This window comes from Rhinichthys klamathensis, unplaced genomic scaffold (genome assembly GCF_029890125.1).
Source record: "Rhinichthys klamathensis goyatoka isolate OS25496 unplaced genomic scaffold, OSU_Roscu_1.1 h1tg000186l_1, whole genome shotgun sequence".
NCBI classification, from domain to species: Eukaryota; Metazoa; Chordata; class Actinopteri; order Cypriniformes; family Leuciscidae; genus Rhinichthys; species Rhinichthys klamathensis.
The window spans coordinates 1,067,148-1,087,364 of record NW_026606714.1 but is presented as its reverse complement, the minus strand read 5'-3'; the positions used below and the strand labels follow the sequence as shown (position 1 = coordinate 1,087,364).

Sequence of the window (20,217 nt, the reverse complement as noted above, 5' to 3'; positions counted from 1 at the left end):
TCATTTTGCTGTCAAAATCTCTAAATTTGTGGAAATGTCATCAATTCTCTATTGCATAGATAGCAGAGTGTATAATACTTTATACAACAATTATTTTCAGACATTTAATTTATTGGCAAAGCATGTTAGTTTGTGCGTTGGTGGTGGAGACAGTTTACATGTGCCAGTAGGTGGCACGTGACTTTATCTGAAATTACCTTAAAGGTGCTCTAAGCGATGTCATGTGTTTTTTAGGCCAAAACATTTTTTGTCACATACAGCAAACATCTCCTCACTATCCGCTGGCTGCCTGTCCCCTGAACACACTGTAAAGAAACGCGATCTCTGTAGACAGCCCATGCTTCACAAACAGCACCAAAAACAAACTGCAGCTACCCGCTCCCCAAAACATAACAAACTGTTCCAGCCAATGACCGACAAGAAGGGTTTGGGGGTGTGGTTTGGGGGGTTAGTGTGCGGATGAGGAGGAGGGAGGGTCTAGCTAGCCTCCGTTTTGTTTGACAATAGTTCGAACGTCAACAAGAAGTGACGTCACCCAGGATCGCTTAGAGAACCTTTAAATTACCAGTCAAATTTATTTTACGGTACGTAATACACTCTAGTGACAAATATTCAAAGTGTATTGTGACAAATCGAACACTTAACAGTTCCAAACTTCTACTTGAAATATGACATCATCCTTTACAAATAGACACACACAACGAATTATGATGAAAGTACTGAATTGACATTTTATAAGGCATTTTCTCTAATTCAAGAAGTCTCGGTTAGCCATAACTCTTTCCGATCATAACAAATGTCGTCTAGCTCCTCCTCGCGAAGAGGAGTGAATGCAATTTGGGCCTAATGGGATCAGAGCCGTTGATATTTTCTCTGACCAAATCGGACCAAATCCACTAATCTATCCTTCCACCCCATTTGACGTCCATAGAGGAGCTGAACGTCATTTGACTCTTCAGTGACACTTATGCCGCGTTCCAGGCAACCTGTAACCCGTGTTTTTCCAACCTTATACCCGTGAAAGTGCACTGGAACGGCAGTCAAACCCGTGACTTCCCACCCGTGAACTCGTACTAACTAGATCGATGTACTCCCAGTTACGAGTTCTGACGTCACATAGCCCGCAAAACCATACAAAACAACAATGGCAGCCCCTACGGATGCAGTGTTTCTGCAGGCGGTACACAGTGAGAATACACTTTAGGACAATATAACGTTGCAGTCAAATTAATAATAATATAATAATAATGATATAATACACACAAGATTATGTATTACAATGTTATGTGTCTGAAACAATAAGTATGTATATACACACAGGATTATGTATTACAATGTAATGTGTCTGAAAAAATAAGTATGTATATTGCGCTCAGGTCGTGAGTCGTGGTTTGAAGTCGTGATTTACGTGCTCAAAAACCTGCCTGGAACGCAGCATTAATTCCACACTACTTCGGGGTTTTTCCATAGGTTTTTTCCCGGTTGACTATAGACCTTTTTTTTTTTTTTACCTTTTTTTTTTATTATTATTCAACAACACAAACAAACAAGGTACATTAACAAATCTCTGAAAATAACCTCAATTGTTCAGCCTTAGGTTGAGCATCGCTAGTACAGAAGGTTGACTAAATAGACCTATAGACCCTTTTCACATTTCCGGGTTTCTCAGAAGCGGAAGCTTCATAAACTTCAATAGAGCTGGTAAGTCCCGCCCCTTCCGCTTACCCCGCTGGACCTCTAGGTTGAAAAATCGTCAATGCAAGTGAATGAGAGAAAATAATTATTTTCTAATCCCGTTTGAATTCTGGAATGAATGTGAGCATATGTTGTCTGTGAATTTTTTATATACATTTTCGTGTAAAGAATGCTACAATTTAGCGGGTAGAATTTTCATACGGTTAGACTTTGTGTGAGAGACTACAACTCTTCGCTGCTTTCGACGCGTTTGATATACGTCACCACCACTAGCACACGGATCCCGCTAAACATGCCTTTGTTTGAATGGTGACATTTGGGTACAAAACACACAGGCATCTCGATCTAATTCCTTAGATTATCGCACCGTGATTTGTAGAGGGAAAATGTGTTATGCGGTGACGTCACGTATGCGACGTGTAGTCTTTCTCGTTATGTCTATTCCACAACTGCTAGCCAAAGAATCATACAATATACTGTCAAACTCGTTACATGAGAAATTATATAAAAAATTCACAGACAACATATGTTCACATTCATGGGACAATTCAAACGGGATCAGAAAATAATTATTTTCTCTCATTCACTTGCATTGACGCTTTTTCAACCCAGAGGTCCACTTGGAGTTTTACGTGAGAGACTACATTAAATATATTTTTTGTGTCCCCATTTGCTCAAAAAGAAAAAGCGTGTTTAAAAACTCAAAAAGATTTTTTTAAAATGTCAAATTTACCGTCACCTTTAAGTGATTTGATGCAAAGGTAATATAATATAATACTAAGTTTAGTGTTATAAATGTACCAACCTCAAGAAAAGAGATCATTGAACAGCAGCACCACCGTCCGTCCAAATGCTTAATACACAGAGTTGCAAGTCCGACTACTAGTGGAAGAAATTTGTGCTGAGCTGTAGATATACGCCAGTCTCTGGAAGGCTGCGTGGGATTCACTGCTTGAGACTAAACTCTGTCAAGAGTTAGTTATCCGAACGATTGCTTTGGAAATAGCAGAATTTTTCTCAAGTAAAGATCTACTTTCAACATTTATATTCATATTTCCATCTGACATCCAATGCAATGATCAAATTGATTACTCTTTTTGTTGAATTGTGCATCATTTATCAGACTCTGGGTGATATCACTGAAGGTGAGAGATCTTTATTTTCTCTTTCTATACGAAACAATAATCGTCACTGGACTGAGTTGTTTTTGTACATAACTTGAGCTTTCTCAAACTGTATTTCGTTCGTTAAGTAGCAATAGGGTTTAAATGAAGAACAGCTGTGATTTTGTTTACCTTTGCATTTGACTTTACGGACTAGCAGGTCTTAGTTGAGAAATGGAGATTTTGTTTTAGTTTTTAGGAACGAATTAATTGGATAGTATAGGCTATGTAGGCTAAATTGTCAAACTAAATAACTTTTAAAAGTTATTTATGTGTCGTCGCCGTTTTCCCACTAGATTATCAAAGCTCAAATGCCATTCAATTGCGCACTAGATTTCTTGGATGATTCAGAATCATAAATGATTCAGACTCCAGAGTGAATGAAATTTTGGTACTTTGTCTAATGTTCTGTTTGAACAAAAATAGACATAAACATACTTTGTTTCATCCATTAAGCGTTTAATGTAGCCAGAAACATATGATTAACATGTTCACTATTTGATGTATGATGTCCATACTGTTTTAAGCAGTTGTAATTATAACCCAGTGACCCAGTAAATGACTGAGTGTGAGCTCACCATCTGTGACAGGGCCCTAATTTGACCTATTAAAGGAAGAACTTTAACTATATGTCACCTATGGGTTGATTGTCCCACTGTGGGGGCAAAAAAATACCAAAACATAGTCTTGCCATGCTATGCATGTGAACTGATTAACCAAAACAAATGGCATACTCATAAATATGTATTGTCATTTTGCATATTTTCGTATTTTATGTGATTAAAAGTGGTTAATGTGAGTAAAGTAGTTTGGCTTTCTGCACAGTTCCAAACCGTTTGTGAAAATGAGAACAACAATTTTGAGGGCTGCTACATAATGTTTCCAGGGTAAAGCAGACTGGGTATTGACAAATGTTGAGTCACAGTCTTGGTATGATACAACTTTTTAGACTGTAGACAGCTGCAGTCAGTTTCCATGAGTATGAATTCTACATTTATATATTTAACAAATGTATTTAAAGTCTGACCATCTGTCCAGGACTCCAGGGTGTTTTCTATATGGCCCAAGACTCTGGGATAAGCTCCAGCATCCCAGCAACCCTACATAGGACAAGCAGTTCGGAAATTGGATGGATGGATATTTGAAATGAGATCCCTCTAGGCCTGGCAACAACTTTGCATACTGTTATCCTCTTTCCATATACATCATTGGCTTAGATTTAGTTTTTCTTTTGCTCAGACATGTCTCAATTTTTACCACGAAGAAGAAAACGGTGATTTGGAGGGATCAGAGAAAGTACATTGAACTACTTATTGAGTACTTTTTATTGGTTGCAAGAATACATACCATAACTCAATAATTTGCTTGTCCTAGGTATGGTCACTGTATTCTTTCCTGGCGTGTCTTGGGCCAAAGGCAGGGAAACACCCTAGACAGGCGGCCAGCTCAATAATTGAATATTACACTTAAAAAGTAATAACTACCTTCTTGCAGAGTTCTCACAGTCATGGATAACCTGGAAATATGTGGGAATTTTAAAACTTTTTCATACATGGCAGGGCTTGACATTCAGCATGTACATCAGTCATTTACTTGTCTGAATAAAAAAAAGTTACTTTTCCAGGAAAACATAAAGGATTTGTGTGTGTGGTGTAAATGTAATTTTATTCTGAAGCAATATTCTTATCAGTGTTCTATCAGCTCGCTCTTACTTAAATCAGTATATTTGTGATATTTGCCCCCATAAATTGGTTTACAGGGCATTCAATTAATCAGTATAAAGAATATCCATCTTTCCCTGCAGTGGAAACCCAAAAGCTGGTTAGAAGCAGAAGCAAAATACCGCAGTATGTTTCTGTTTCTGTGAGTTTCTTTGCATGTGTGCTTGCATTCATTTGTTTTGGTTTCTCCTCGAGAGTCTCATACAGCTTGCACAAGCTTTAACTGGTGCAAACTGGTTAGTGTCAATACATTATCTTTTACCAATCACGTTTACACATTGAATGTAATAAAATTAAAATCATTCTTGCCCAAAAAGTTTTGGTGGTTCCCTAGCAGACAAACGTTAATGTCGAGCACTGCATGGAAATATACACTCAGCCACTCCAGTGTTTACTAAAACTTTGGTATTTGGAATATAGCTCAAATAAAAATGAGAAAAATGACAAAACACAAAATTACTAATAGTAAAATTAAAATGAAAATTGAATATATAAAAACAAAAGCTAATTTGAAACATTAACAAATACTATAATAGTAGTACACATGTAAATAGTAAAGTACTAAAATAACACTGAGCCCCTCCAAAATGATTTTCAAAGATCCTAATCCAGTAAACCGACTTGGAAACCCTGAATTGGCTGAATCTTCATATTTCTGTGCGCAGAGAGCAGCAACTTTTGGCAAACATGTTTTTGGCATTGGTTGAAACAGTTCTGTCCTAGATTTCAGTTGATGCTGATACATACTGTACAGTATTGAACTTTGGTTGCTTCTCAGTATATTTTTTCCTGTAATAAGCTTATTTTTAGGGAATGCTCACAGTTATAGACTAATAAAAAAAAGTTCCCCCAAAGAGTTTTAAGGGTTTATGTACGTGAAACCGGAAAAAAAGTGTGTGAGAGGAAAGAATGATGATGGTGGATGTGGTGCATGGAAACAAAAACAGGGGTGGTCGGGGATCTTTTAGCACTGGGACTGCAGGATACTGGCCAATATTTTGACTCAATCTTTTGGAAGGTGACTTTTTGAAAATGTTTAGAGATCAAAGCCCAAAATCTAGTTTTACTTCAGGTTTTATTTTTTGTTTGCTCTCAGGCTCAACGTCTGCCTACCATGACACCAATGAAGTTGTGCATGAGGACGAGACTTACTACACCCCTCAGCTGGACTACAAACGTAAGTACTTTCACAAATGAAACAGTTTGACTAATAGTGAAATGCTAGTTACTTAACTTTAAAACTTTTTTTTTTTGCCATCAGATCCGCAGTGGTGCCATACACTTAAGCTATCCAGCGGGGAAGTGTCCTGTTCTTCCCCTCGAGGCGGGCGCTACCAGAGCTCGCTTGGAACTCGCTGCTTGCTCTCCTGTGATCGAGGATATAAACGGTTGGGGCGATCATCTGTGCAGTGCATGCCCAATCGCCGCTGGTCTGGAACCGCTGTCTGTCGAAGTAAGTACTTAAAAGGTGTCAAAATAATTGTACCACCACTGAAACTAGTCCGTTGATTCAGAAAAAAAACATGTATTAGGCAGCTGCTGCAGAGCACTTGACAAAATCTGTCCTTACTTGCACCGTGTGTTTATATTATGTCTGAATCTCTCAGAGGTGCGTTGTCATGTTCTGCCTCTGATTGACCACGGTATGTACAGTTGCACCCGGGGTTTTGTGGTAGACTCCAGGTGTGACTACACCTGCTATGAAGGCTACCAGATTGAGGGAGATCGCTACCGTATGTGCCAAGAAGAGGGGAAATGGAGCGGCACAGAACCGACGTGTGCAGGTACAGTAAAGTTATCTATTTGGAAATCTAGTCAAACGTATTTAGTTTCCAGATGCCATTGTGTCATTATTTAGGCCAATTTCTCCAGTTCTCCCACATCAGAGAGAAGACGTTGTAATATTTAATAAAAATTGCATTGTTTCAGATCATGACCCCCCCAAACTGAAATGTCCTTTGTCCAGAGTGAAGGTAGCAGAACCAGGAAAACTAACTGTCATGGTTTCCTGGGAGCGTCCTGTAGCTAAGGATACAGCTGACAGAACACTACAGTATGTGTATCACATTTTATGAAAGCCATCCAACTTCCTCTACTGTATGTTAAATAGGCTACCTATAAATTACATTTTTGTCATCCTTCATCAGGGTCTTGCGAAATGGACCGGAGTCTGGGTCCGACTTTCCAGAAGGAATACATGTGATTCGATATAAAGTCTACGACCAGGCTCGCAACACAGCGACTTGCAAGTTTAATGTGCATGTTGAAGGTAAAGCCAGCATAAAACTTTGATTTGCCTTTGTTTCACAGTGTTAAAGGAACGGTTCACTTAAAAAATTAAAATTGTGTCATTTAATCATCCTCATGTTGTTGTTTTTCTTCTGTGGAACAAAAATAATGGACCTCACTGACTTTCATTATATGGGCAAAAAGCACTGAGACATTTTTCTAAATTTTGTGTTCCACAGAGGGAAAAGTCATGAGAAATGATGATAGAATTTTTATTTTTGGGTGAACTATCCATTTAACTATAATCAATATTATTAAAATATGACTAGAAAAAGTAAAAACAGTGGTAAATTCCCTAAAGTGAAATATTCTTTCCCTCAGTGAGAAGGTGTCCAAAGCTAAAGCCGCCTATGCATGGCTACCTGATATGCTCATCTGATGGCAATAATTATGGGGCTATATGTGAATACCATTGTGATCCTGGCTTTGAAAGGACAGGTTTTGCGACACGTGTTTGTCAGCTCAACCGCAGCTGGTCCGATGACGCTGCTCGGTGTGTATGTGAGTATGTGGTTTAGTAGAAATAATTTATATAAGTTATATATTTACAATAAGTTATGTTTCATTACATAGTGATGAAACTACATATTAAATATTTGAGTGTAAAACATTTTTCTCCAAGTATGTGAAATGTTTGCTTTTTCTTGTAGTAATGGAGATAAAAACAGATGTCAGGTCTGCTGGTGCTCTGCTTGACCAGTTTTATGAAAAGAGAAAGCTTCTTGTTGTATCTACTCCAGATAATGCTAACCAGAACTACAGGCTTCAGAACATTATGCTACAGGTAATGTAGATACTTCTTTCACTCTAACAAACATAATCACAGGAAAGAAGAGTGTACAACTATATGATTGTGGGAATGTTCTGAGACAGAAGGCTGAGTGTGGTCTGGATCTGCGACATGTGACCGTGATTGAGCTGTTAGGAACTCCACCTCGCGCAGTGGGGCGCATCAAAGAACAACGTCTGGAGCCTGAGGTCATAGAGGGTCTTAGGTAACTCACTAGTATCTACAGCAGTGTTTACATGTTAAATACCATTATATTTAACTATTGTATTTGCAACTGCAATATTACAAAAAAAATGCAAGGAATGCACCGATCATGATTTTTCATGGAGGATTTTTTTCTTTAAGCAAATTTATTTGTCAGTTATTTACTCCATTACAGGCCAAACTAGCTTTATACAAAAAATGTATCTCTGTAGCCATTTGAAACCAGTGCATTATAATCACAATCTAAACAAAGAGGCTACGAGCAGTTGTTTTTGATTTAAATTGGATTATATAATTTCAAGATTTAAAGCAAAAACAGAATGGTCCGACTTCAGATTTGTGAGATTATGCTACATAAAACACCTGCGCCAAACAAAAACAGCAGACAGACTGAATAAAAATGCAAATTCTCTGTTAGTAGGTGGTGCTTATGGAACAGCAGAGATATAGCGTTTCCTTGGTTACTGCTGTACACAAAGCAGTTCTGCACTTATACACACGCTACTTAGTTTAATAGGATTATATGGAGATTGAGGAAAAGAAAATGCCCTCAACTTTTCTGAAGATACATTCATATAAACCCCCAATCCAAATTCAATATTTATATTTTTCTTCCAATATTTCGAGCATCACAAACAGTGAGCTTTCAGTGCCTGGTACTTTTTGCGTCCGCCTTCAGCAAGTCCGTCTCTGGCCTGTGTAATATTTCCACACAAATTACATTTTGGCAAATGATTGCAATGCAATTTACACTATCCAGTCAGTTCCCAGTTGATACAATCAAGATCCCATTATATGTTTTGTCATTGAATATCCTTTTTCAAATAAAATGGGGTGCAAACTGGATTTCATGCTGACTTTATGTTCCGGCAGAGACATATTGGCCAGTCTAATTTCTATTCAAGACCTGGTCTTATTTTTTTATACAAGCCACATAACAGTTTTGGACAAGACACTTTCGCAAGGTTTTGCATCAACAGTGACTCTATACTAAAGGAAATCATTTTGCTGATGCTCTGTACTATGAATGTGTTCTATCAATCTAAAAGAGGTAAATGTTTGTTTTTTGTATGCAACAGACAGGCGCTGCATATCTCGACAGCCTATTTCACCATGGTGTTGCTGGATGAATACGGTGTGGATCGGGAGCGCTTTGTTAACCCCACCACCTCTGATGAGCTCTACTCGTATGTAGAGGAGTATCTCCTCACTGAGGAGGAGCGAGAGAGACTGGAGATGAACAGGGACTTCTGTGACTGACCTCGGTCTGATCGACTCCAGATCTGTGGGGGGCATGGTGATGTTGTGGGTGGGAGTTTTCCTTATTGCGGTTGGTCATCAAGATGCATGCACCCCCTGAACCTGTTTCCTAGACAAATAGTCATTTGAAACCACATATTGTAGCCATTACTAATAGAGAATCACAGCTGGAAATGTGATTTAATATAGAACAGGTTTTAATCTGCAAGTGGGAAAACTGCCAAGCAGGGTTGCAAAAGATACACATATTCTGAGGAAAAATTATTTTAACCATCTATAATCGAGTGCACAGCACACAATGCGGATTCTTCAAAATATTTAATATTTATTAAATGCAAGTATTTCTATGTAGCTCCTAAAAATAATGCTAAATCAGCATTATGTCATTAAAATACATTGTGTTAAAATATGTGAAACCTTTCGGGGCATACATTGTGCACATTTAAAACCAAAGTGTCATTCAAATAAAACATTTACTGTGTCCAAAGGTTCATTTTTAAGAACAGCATTCAAATGATGTTGTATTTGAAAGCATCCATTCAGCTGCAATATTTATAGGAAATAAATACAAATAACATATACACACTGCATATCATTATTTTTTAACTGCCTTGAATGTTTAAAATATAAAAGATGCATTAACCTAAAAAGTCTTTAAAATATTACAGGGCTGCACAGCTGTAACAGAAACACACAAGCGTTGTGGAATGTGTAAACCTCTGTCCTGATAATGGCTTGGGGGGGATTGCACAATGTCCTTACTTGGCTTTTCCCATGGATGAGCGCAGTGGAAGAGTGCCCTCTGCCCAAGAGTCAGGGTACTGCATCATCTTTTTCCACAGCAAGATCTCCTCCCCTGTGGAGTTTGCCACCCACTCTTCATTTCCTTCCGTGACAGTAGCTGTGCAAACATCAGTTTCAGATCACTTAAATATTTGTATTCAGCAAAGATGTATTCAATTGATCAAAAGTTGTTACAAAAGATTTAAATTTTAAATAAATGCTGTTCTTTTGAACTTTCTACTTATCAAAGAATCCTGAGAAAAATGATTATGGTGTCCACAAAATTATTAAGCAGCACAACCGTTTTCAACATTGATAATAAAAAGAAATGTTTCGTGTCACCAAATCAACATATTAGAATGATTTCTGAAGGATATTGTGAACCTGAAGACTGGAGTAATGATGCTGAAAATTCAGCTTTGCAATTACAGGAAAAAATATTGCATTTTGCATGGCATTTAAAACAGAGAAATTTTTTTAGCAAATAAATGAAGCCTTAGTGAGCATTAGAGCCTTCTTTCAAAAACATTAACTTCTTATGGCAGACTTGTGTATGGTTATTATTAATATCAATAAAACTTGACAGAAAAGAAAAAAACCTGGATGGTGTTACGGGAAGACTTAATTTGGTGTCTGCAGTTGGTGAATCCAAGAATTGAAATCAACATTAAAGGCTTTTGTATTGATTTCCACTCAAGGAATATGAAGCAACAGATTCTCCTACCTGCTTCCAAGCTGAGGCGAACTCCTCCCAGGAAGTCGTTGCTGGACAGGGTCTCTCTGTCCCAGACAGTGAGCTCCAGACACATGTCATTCAGCTGCTCCAGACTCAGATCTTTGTACACAAATGTGTGGTTGTAGTTTGGGTTCTTTGTCTTCTTCACAACTGGAGTCTTCTTCTTTGAGGAAGACTTGCTCTTCAATGGCAGCAGATACCTGAGGGGCAGAATTATTGGCAAAAAATAAACAAACACAGAAAAATCCTTTTAAATTGGGTAGAGGGAATGAAACAGATGTTTGCAAACCCTTTCACAAAGGAATCACATGTGCCTCCAGCTTTCATGGCTGTGAGATTTTTGGCTTCTTTGATCAACACATGCAGCTCAGCACCATCTGAGGGTTTGGTCTTTTTCCCTTTATTGGAGAAAAGAGGAATAATTTACTATGCAACACTAGCTAAAGATTTTAATAGATATGTTAACTGTGTTTCCTCACCTTTTCCATTAGAGTCCTCTGGATGTGTCGTATTTGCTGTGACATATTTAAGTGAAATCACCAGCTCTCCTTTGTATTGATCGAATGGAGATGATGCCAAATGGGCAGCTGCCTATGAAGACACGCAGGAAAAAATGTAAAGGGAATATGAAACAAAACAATTTGAGAGTAGTGACATTTCTGTGGCATCAAAACAACCATAAAAGTGTAGTACCTTTCCTCTAAGAGCCATACACTCTTCAACTGCTGAGTCAATGTCATAGCTAGCCAGTGGTACCTCCACCTCACCCAGAAAGGCATTGTGGCCAAAACGGTCATAGTGCCAAACAGAGAGTTGTAGTGTGCGAGTCATCAGCTGGGTGCGGCTGACGGAATACTAACACAAACAAGCATGAGACAGCTTGTCAAGATGAAATGTTTTTTTAGAAGTAAGAGGTTGCCATGATGGAGCTTTAGCCAGTTTGTTTAATCTGTTTGTGTGAACTGCACATGTTGTTTACTCTAGATTAAAATGAGGCAAGCATAAGAACTAATATTTGTCTCGTTGTGACTCCGATAAGTGTACTTATCTTCTGTATCAATATCAAGCCCATTCGAAACTAGATGTTAGTGTGCAGTGTTGTAATTACCTGCCATTAAAGCATTACATATAGACTTAAGTGTTACTCAGTGGTATCAGTTTCTGATAGTATTTCTTGTTCCAAGCCATGAAAAATTGTTATTTTAGAGAGTTTAGTTTTGCTGGGAATCAGTCTATTTAAAATTATACTTTTTAATTAAAAAAAAATACTATCTGACAGAAATTGAAACAATACCTTCAGTGTTTCCTTAAAACTGGGGTTGATGTTATGTTTGATGGAAGTTTTCTTCTTGCTCTTGTCTGGGAGGAGGTAAGCCTTGACGTATCTGTAGAAAGGAATCACCCAATTCGGGGGAGTTTAGCATAGTTTTAAACTGAGTGATTTTCCCTCTGTAATGGAGAAACCCAATGGAATTATTCATGGGTGGGAAATTATTCTTCTTGGAAGGCAGTAATGAACTGAGACCCTCTTAAGAAATCACTTCATAGGCTGTGTGGAGGCCCACTTACGGGTTGCACTTCTTTTTTGCTGCATCAGCATAAGCCAGCCCTTTACATTCATGGACCACAATAGACAGGCTCTGGCTGGACTCATCGTAGCTGAGAGAGAAGACAATATCTCCACTCACTTCCACACGGTCATAGTCTCCTGCTTCACTGTACACACTCATCATACTGCCAAGGGTGGTCTGTGGAATAAAAATGTTTTAAAAAGCTGCCCAGCACATTCAAGTGTCTAATATTTCATTTTATTTCATGTGTACATAAGACAATTTTAAACTATAAATAAACTGCACTTTATCTTGATTAATGCAAGTTTATTATTTTAAAGGTGCTATATGTATTTTTTAGTGGCCTCTATCGGTGATGTTTCAGATTGCAACCAATTTTTACAAGAGCACTCGTGCTCTTGCGCGTGCTCGAACACAAGAGCGAGCACTCATGGTACCGGCCGGCCACACTGACTGAGACTTTCAACACACTGGAGAAAGCATCACACAACATGCTGGAAACTCATGTAAACTCCCACTGCAACGTTACAATAATAGGCTACTTTTATCAGCTTGACGTTGAACTAATGCTCCATGCTCGTACCATGATAACGTCACATTGACTGCATTTAGCCGGCATGTGGTGTTATCTAGCATAATGCATTTCACTAACTTCGTGTCTTTCACAATCAGGCAGCAATGTCAACATAGATGAATGTATAATATGATAACGAGAACGGTTAGTGAACTAGACTGAACAATTTCAGTGCAACAGTAAGATCGTAGGAAGTAACATTACTGTACTGAACGTGTCTGGAAATGTGTATTATAAACAATATGATAGTAGTGGGATGAGTGACGTTAGACAGTAGATCTAGTACATCAAATAAAAGTTACATCCTCCTAAAGCACCTACTTTTTGTTATCCTGGAACAGTCTTTTGTATTCATTTCATATCTCATGTATGTTGTAGTTTACCTTGCTATTTCATTACAGTTTACCATTATTTATTTCAGCATATCTGAAAACTTAATAGCGGAGGTCTCTCCATAATTCAAACGCTCTGCCGATGTTGATCCGTGTTTTCGTCCTAAGTCGATTCGATTCACGTTTGGCCTGACGAGCTTCAGCAGATCAATTTTTGTTTTGTTTTTTTATATTTATGTGGAGTTTGTGTTGGAGTCGGTGTTGTGCTGGAGGCAGGTCGTTTTTTTTGGTGTTATCAGACTCCATGTCGTCAGCTGCAGTGCCGTCGCATAGACTGTATATAAAAAGGAGAGAGGCTCGGGAGCGCGCTTGCACATCACATCCGATGGATTTCACAGAAAATCCGACCCGGAGACTTCACATAGAAATAGGAATACTGGCCTTCAGAGGTAATAGCAGAACCCGACAAGTGGATCATTGTAATGTGTGATTACAACCCCTTCACACACAGGCAATAAAAAAAGGATTCGTTTTAGAAGAAAAGTTCCATATAGCACCTTTAATTATTATTAATAATTTATTTTAAAATGTAATAATATTCATAATTAAAATAATGTTTAAATTATTACCCTTGAGCCTCCCAGACTTCCCAAGCTTTTACCAAATTTCTGCCTGTGTATATTAACCAAGTTATCAATATCTTCCTCCTCCTCCTCATCCTCCTCCTGATAAAACAATTCAGGCATGCCAATCAGGTCACTTTAGATTGCAGAAGTGAAGAATACAGTGCAAAAATTTTAAATGGTTTGAACTTTATTCTTAATTAACTCACAGCATTAAGGCCAGGAACGGACTTGCTTCTATCTCTCATAGATGGAGCAGCGCTTTCTGTTCCATCTTCATGTAAATCAAGTGTGGAGGCTGGTTTAATATCTAGGAGAAAACAGTGTTTGCGCATTTAAAAGCCAGAGTGGAAAAATAAATGTATGTATACTACCATTCAAAAGTTTGGGGTCAGTAAGATTTTGTAATGTTTTTGAAAGAAGTCTCTTATGCTCACCAAGGCTGAGTTTATTTAATCATAAATACAGCTAAAACTGTAATATTGTGAAATATTATCATTTAAAATAACCGTAATGTAATTTATTCCTGTGATGGCCAAGCAGAATTTTCAGCATCAGTATATTTTTTCAGGTTTGATGAAAGTAAGTTGAAAACAACAGCATTTATTTGAAATGGAAATCTTTTGTAACATTATAACTGTCTTTGCTGTCACTTTCAAATCTAATTCAAATCAAATTTTTTAAAACTGACCCCAGACTTTTGAAAAGTATTGTATACTCAAAATATAACCTTACCTGACAGTTTGTGCACTCTTCTGACACTTTTCTTAAAAAGCCCATCCACGTCACGCAAAGAGTCAGAGCAGGAATTCATGTGATGAATTAATGAGGCCTTATTTTGGTGGGATGATGGTGGAAAATGCATGGGAATAGGGGACACACGGGCAGAATTAGGACAGAGAAAGCACATGGCTAAACTGGGTAAAGTATGAATAAACACTTACTGTCTCAGTGGTAGAGGGGCTGTCACTGTTACTGGGGGCCGTCAGGATGGACACAGCAGAGCCTGTGGGACTAGTCTTGGCTGTCAGTTCCTCTTTTCTAGAAGCAAATCAGAGGCTTGCATCACACTGCTACATCATAATCAGCATCATCATGGATCTCTGTGCCTCTGACTAAGATCTTACCTCTGCATTGAGGGGGTACTGTGGGAGAATTCAGTCTCAGTGCGACTGGTTCCCAGACTGGCTATTTCTATTGATTCTGTGTCGCTACGTTGTTGCTCTCGCACATCAAGTCCCTCATAAGCCTCAAGAGGTGAGCTGAGAGAGAGAAACAGGGTCAAGTACAGATGCTAGACAGAGCTGGCATCCTAATAAATCACATTCAAACACCTCAACCACTGTGATAGTGGCATCAAAAGGCTAGAGGAATAGTACACTCAAATAAAAATAGAATTTTTAATTACTCATCCTAACACCATTACAAACTGATATGCTTTTATTTTTCCTGTAGAACACACAAAACAAATAATTTCTTCCTTACCGTCAAGTTCCAAAAAGGACGCTAAAAGCACCATAAAAGTGGTCCATATGACAATATATTAACTGATAAGTTCTCGAATCAAACAGGTTGGACATTTATATTATCACATGCATTTGTTTTTGTGCGTCTCGTAACCAAATATCATTAAGTAAAACTGCACCTATTGGATTTTGACAGCCTGTGGAGACTTGTACAAAAAAGATCTGTGTGAAAATCTTGTTGTCCCCACAAAGATGCCAATATCCTAAATCCTTGACCATATAGGGAAATTTTTTGGTCCCCATGAGGAAAACAGCTTATGAATCATACTAACTGATGTTTTTTGAAAATGTAAAAATGCAGAACGTTTTTTTTGAGGGTTGTGATTAGGAGTAGGTTAGAGTTAGGGGACAGAATGTACAATATAAAAATCATTTTCCATAGAAAGTCCCCATTAAACATGAAAACCCAATGTGTGTGTGTTACAAAAAAAAAAAAAAAAACAGCATTCTGGTTTATACTTATATAAGGATAAATAATGACCACAGAAATAGTCTGTGTGACCTTTAATGGACCAGAGTGATATCACAATAATTGGAAAATAGTAAATATTTTTTATGAAATATTTAAAAGAAGAACATTACACTGTTTGATCAGTAGAAACATGAGACTGTATAAATAGTGCTGATGACAACACACCTCTTATTTGCTAGCGCGACGTCCTTTAGTCTTGGTTTGGGCACAGGTACAGCTTGGCTGGAATTCAAGTCAGCTCTGTTTAATAGCATTTCCCCAGCTGTCTCTTTCTTTTTAACTAGAACAGAGAGATGTAAATTTCAAAATGGGGAAGTAAGAGGTGTATAATGATTAAACTCAAAACACTGCCGACCATTATTCTCTAAAGTAAACCAGATAATTATTCCTCTCTCTTTTCCTCTTCGTGAACACAGACAAAGAAAATCTACTTTCCACCCTTTATAAAAACAGAGTAGGTTCACATTGCTCTATCCGAATGTCTGGCATCTGCTTCCTGTACTCACTCAGAGGCCTCTTCCTGAGGGAAACTCGGACTAAGTCGTGTCCAGGAGCTGCAGAGAAGCGGTTAACCCTCTCGTCATAGAACCAGTCTCCGGTGCTCATCTTCAGATCTCTGAGAGAGAGAGAAAAAACAACAACCTGAATTTGAGTTTCTGTTGAACATTAACCTTTTCCATTAAGCAAGGGCCTCATTTTCCAGTCTAATGTGCCTCCTACTGACAGATTTTTTTTAAATGGACTGAGGCTAAAGAGAACGATATTAGGAGGCATGGGGTACACACTCACATCTCTTTGGCACACACTGTGCACACCCAAGATCCATTGGGTCGAACTGATTGGCATTTTCTGCAAACCTGATGTTTGCATACTCTGCATTGGCTACCGTTGCTGGTCAGAAGGCCCATGGGCTCTTGGCAGCGGCCACAACTGCGTTCACTGTATTTCCCACTGCCACGCTTCGCACCCTTTCTTCTGGTTTCCAGCAACTCGGATTTCAGCTTCCTAAGAGCACACATATTAACAATTATTTGCCTGACCAAAACATCCTTTCCATGGATAGGGTACAAAATAGGCTCCAATTTCTGATGAATGTGATTTTATTTTTCTAGCAGTACACATTAAAGCTGCAGTCCGCAGTCTTTCCTCTTTGTTGCCATCTTTGTTCGAAATCTGCAATTGCAGTTATAAACTTTACGTGGGTTGTACCTCGGCACGGCACAGCGCGGATGAATCCAATGTTTTGAGGAGAATGTGCGGCTGTCAGTCTCCGCGCCGGTGTGGATACTGTCATTCGGCATCACAGATTCTACTTTTTGGAAGTACGACCAACATAAGAATTTTCACCCTAAATTGTCATCTGAACAATTAAGTAACATCCACCTTTGTTCTGACCAACTAAGGGGAAAAAAGCATTGTAGTAAATTGCGCTGATTAAATCTAACGATCGCTTATCATACCACGGCAAACCGTGCAAATTATACTTTTTTGTCAGATTGTTAATATTAACAACATCAGCATTGCGTGACTACATTTAATGCCCTTCCGATATTATCCTTGTTTTCGCATGGGTCCAGGTTACAGTCTCTTTTTCCAAACTCTCAGTCCAAAGTCTTTTGCATTTTACAACAGGTGAATCTCCAATTGTCTTTTAAACCTTTCTGGATCCACCATCAAATTAATAAGTTTAATTATATCAAGTGCTGTGAGAAAAGGCTATAAATCTCCACCTCCAACATCCTCACACGCAATATAGCCGACTAGCCAAAACTCCTTCTTTATGTGTACAGATGTGACGTAATGACGCAAAGACAAGCTCGAATCTCCCACGGAAATCCACCAGTACCACTGGAATTAAAAACATTATTACAAGCTTGCCGCTTTGAATCGAGCTAAGGCAAGCAGATAGTTTTGAACACTGGCTGGTTATGTACTTGCTCAAATTTATTTTGGATAATTTTAACCCAAAAAAGTTACGGACTGGAGCTTAAATAAACACATAAATTAAGCTATATTAATTCAGATATAAATATCTGTTGTAACAATGTAAAAGTCTTTACTGCAGCTTTTGATCAATTTAATGTCCTTGCTGAATAAAAGTATTCATACTGACACAAACTTTTGAATGGTAAAAAAAAAAAAAAAAACACACACAATGTCAGTGACATAGTCAGTCAATAGTGGATATTTTAAGACCCGAAAATTATTTATTGCTATTTAAAAAAACAACAACTGATTAGTCTATTTTAAATAAATAGTTTTATTTTAGTCTGCATTTCAAGAACAGGACTGATTCTTGATGAGGCAACAGTGACACTCACTTCACACGCAGCTCCTCCAAGCGCCTGAGCTCCTCATCCCGCCGAAGGACCTCTAGTATGAATTCTTGCTCCGAGTCGGTCAGGAAGGACACGTTGATCTCCATGTTCTGCACCATCCTCAAGAGTCAAGCCCTGCTTCTAAGGAATAGTAAAAAAAAAAAAAAAAAAACTCTGGATGCATTAAGTCAACAGAATATATTATGTCAACACAAATGCAAATTACAGAAACTTGTAGAACCACCTGCAACAATTTACTAAGGAACATACCAGTGTTGCACACAGATAGAAGCTCACCCAACCAAGAATAGGACATTTGCTTTTCAGAGATGAAGAGAAGAGACTAATATATATAATGAGAGAGTGTTACACAAATAAAGAAAGCCCTGCTGTTTGTAAAAAGGGAAGAGACCTGGACACCGGGCAGAACTGACAAATAAAGGGAGTGACCTTTCTCAGTGCCTTCACGCAGTGTCTGTCAGTGTCAGTGGCTCTTCGACACCTCTCTGCAGGAGCTGAGTAATTAAACAAGCACAAGGACACACTGTGACATGCAGCTCAACATGCAAATTAGTTGGTTACCAATGAGCCAATATCACAACAGGGAAGCAGAGATATTCCTATCCCTGTATCTACCACATAAATCAAGTATAAGCATATTAACAGTATTAAAAAAAAAATTAAAGCCAAGCAAATGTATTTATTTTGCACAAAAAAAAAAATTGTACTTCTCACCATATTCTTACGAAAAGGACGAAAATAATTCTCTGGTGGGAAGACATGGCCAGAGAGCATGAGAACCTTGTTTTGATTTGTCACTGGTAAAATTATGGACAGCAAATCAATCATTTTTATGTTTTGTTTGAGATTAAATAGCTAAAGGCCAAACTAGTGTGGGAAAAGGGGCCCCAGAACTGGAATGTCATCAGGAAAAGAGGAAAACAACATGCAGTCAGCTTATCACAAGAGTCACCACCCTTTAAGGACACAACCATGGGTGGAGATCTTTAGCAAACCTTTTTTAAATGAGCCACTTATGATGATACAAAGCCTTGTAAATGCCCTTTGAGCTCAACTGGTGGAAAAAGTGTGAGAAAAGAAAAAAATATTCAATAACCTTCAATTACAAAGGGAATTTGGTCTGCATCCAAAACAAATGACCCTCTGTGGCAAACTTTTTCCTCATTCTTTAAATGTTTGAGGAAAATAGAGAGGATTAAACTGAGCACCACTAATAATGGCAACTTCCTCCAGCTATACTGATAAAGATCAGGGCTGCGTTTCCCAAAAACATCGTAAGCCTAAGTTGATCGTAGAACCAATGCTTTTGGGAAATCCAGCCCTGAAGGATTTGCGCTGCTCTCTAACACATGGACCACACACACAATAACATTAAATTCACTTAACTAAATAATCCAACATTACATGTAGGGGGAAAGGATAAAATAAACGTCGTTCGAGACAATATCAACAACTGAAAAACTCTCGTTGTATATTTTAGGGAAGTGTTATTCTAATGTAGAATATAAACAAATACAGTTTGTCGCATATTAAATAGATCTATAACATCTCTAGCAAAATCTTTTCAAACGTGTTTTCAAATTTTCACTTACCAATGCCGCAGGATTTTCCCACACTCTTTCTCCCGTTTCCTTCTCCGTGCGAGCTCACTGACTTCCAGCTTTGCCAAACAAACCTCGCGTCCCGGAACAAAAGTTTTTAGTCACTGCAGCTCTGCCTGCGCGTCAGAGAAACTGGAAGACCATGCGACAGGTGCGCGTCCACGATGCGCGCAGACGTCATGGTCCATGGACAAAAATCACATATTCGTGAGCGAGGTTATTGGTCTTCAGTGTTTTAAGATTTTAAAACCCCTCAGACCTGAATTGTTTTCCACTAAACAAAACAAAAACAAAAAAGAAAAGAAAAATTTTACCTAAAAACCAACCAATTTTTTATTTTATTTTTTCATGTCCATTAAAATGGACACCAGGACTGTCCTGGTGTCCATTTTAATGGACATGAAAAAATAACTAAAGCAACATAAAATACATTAAATTTAACCATACTTATGAACTTGAGCTTAAACATATACATTATGTTAATTCGTTCAGAAGATTTTGATAATGCAATATGAAAAAGGGTAAGATGATAGGATGA

At 38.1% G+C, this 20,217-nt stretch overlaps 2 protein-coding genes across 3 annotated transcripts; one reads left to right on the top strand and one right to left on the bottom strand.

Moving 5' to 3' along the window:
• Nucleotides 1–2,627: 2,627 nt before the first annotated feature.
• Nucleotides 2,628–9,703, top strand: srpx2 (sushi-repeat containing protein X-linked 2). The gene is made up of 10 exons (XM_056261824.1): nt 2,628–2,840; nt 5,676–5,756; nt 5,841–6,032; nt 6,187–6,363; nt 6,509–6,632; nt 6,727–6,848; nt 7,190–7,369; nt 7,519–7,652; nt 7,742–7,863; nt 8,942–9,703. The coding sequence occupies exons 1-10, from the start codon at nt 2,771–2,773 to the stop codon at nt 9,120–9,122; spliced, it is 1,383 nt and encodes a 460-aa protein (XP_056117799.1). The 5' UTR covers nt 2,628–2,770; the 3' UTR covers nt 9,123–9,703.
• An 81-nt stretch (nt 9,704–9,784) lies between these two features.
• sytl4 (synaptotagmin-like 4) lies at nt 9,785–19,824 on the bottom strand. 2 transcript variants are annotated; one of them, XM_056261818.1, is made up of 17 exons: nt 19,671–19,824; nt 18,061–18,198; nt 16,529–16,744; nt 16,246–16,355; nt 15,905–16,019; nt 14,869–15,003; nt 14,686–14,782; nt 14,477–14,573; nt 13,951–14,051; nt 13,748–13,843; nt 12,211–12,389; nt 11,936–12,026; nt 11,335–11,496; nt 11,121–11,232; nt 10,931–11,039; nt 10,630–10,841; nt 9,785–10,023 (listed from the first exon to the last, which is right to left on the bottom strand). In XM_056261818.1, exons 2-17 carry the CDS (start codon nt 18,174–18,176, stop codon nt 9,881–9,883), a joined length of 2,091 nt encoding a protein of 696 aa, XP_056117793.1. In that variant the 5' UTR covers nt 18,177–18,198; nt 19,671–19,824; the 3' UTR covers nt 9,785–9,880. The 2 variants fall into 2 exon arrangements, with proteins under 2 accessions (XP_056117793.1, XP_056117794.1); XM_056261819.1 differs by lacking the exon at nt 19,671–19,824 and adding an exon at nt 18,508–18,532.
• Between the last annotated feature and the right edge of the window lie 393 nt (nt 19,825–20,217).

Excerpts from the sequence above, each read along its gene's own strand:
- srpx2 (XM_056261824.1), top strand. The coding sequence starts at position 2,771 with ATGATCAAATTGATTACTCTTTTTGTTGAATTGTGCATCATTTATCAG. Across the intron at positions 6,364-6,508 it reads CACAGAACCGACGTGTGCAG|ATCATGACCCCCCCAAACTG; the intron begins GTACAGTAAAGT and ends GCATTGTTTCAG. Across the intron at positions 6,633-6,726 it reads ACAGCTGACAGAACACTACA|GGTCTTGCGAAATGGACCGG; the intron begins GTATGTGTATCA and ends ATCCTTCATCAG.
- sytl4 (XM_056261818.1), bottom strand. The coding sequence starts at position 18,176 with ATGGTGCAGAACATGGAGATCAACGTGTCCTTCCTGACCGACTCGGAG. Across the intron at positions 16,020-16,245 it reads CCTCAGGAAGAGGCCTCTGA|TTAAAAAGAAAGAGACAGCT; the intron begins GTGAGTACAGGA and ends TCTCTGTTCTAG. Across the intron at positions 11,233-11,334 it reads GTATGGCTCTTAGAGGAAAG|GCAGCTGCCCATTTGGCATC; the intron begins GTACTACACTTT and ends GTGTCTTCATAG.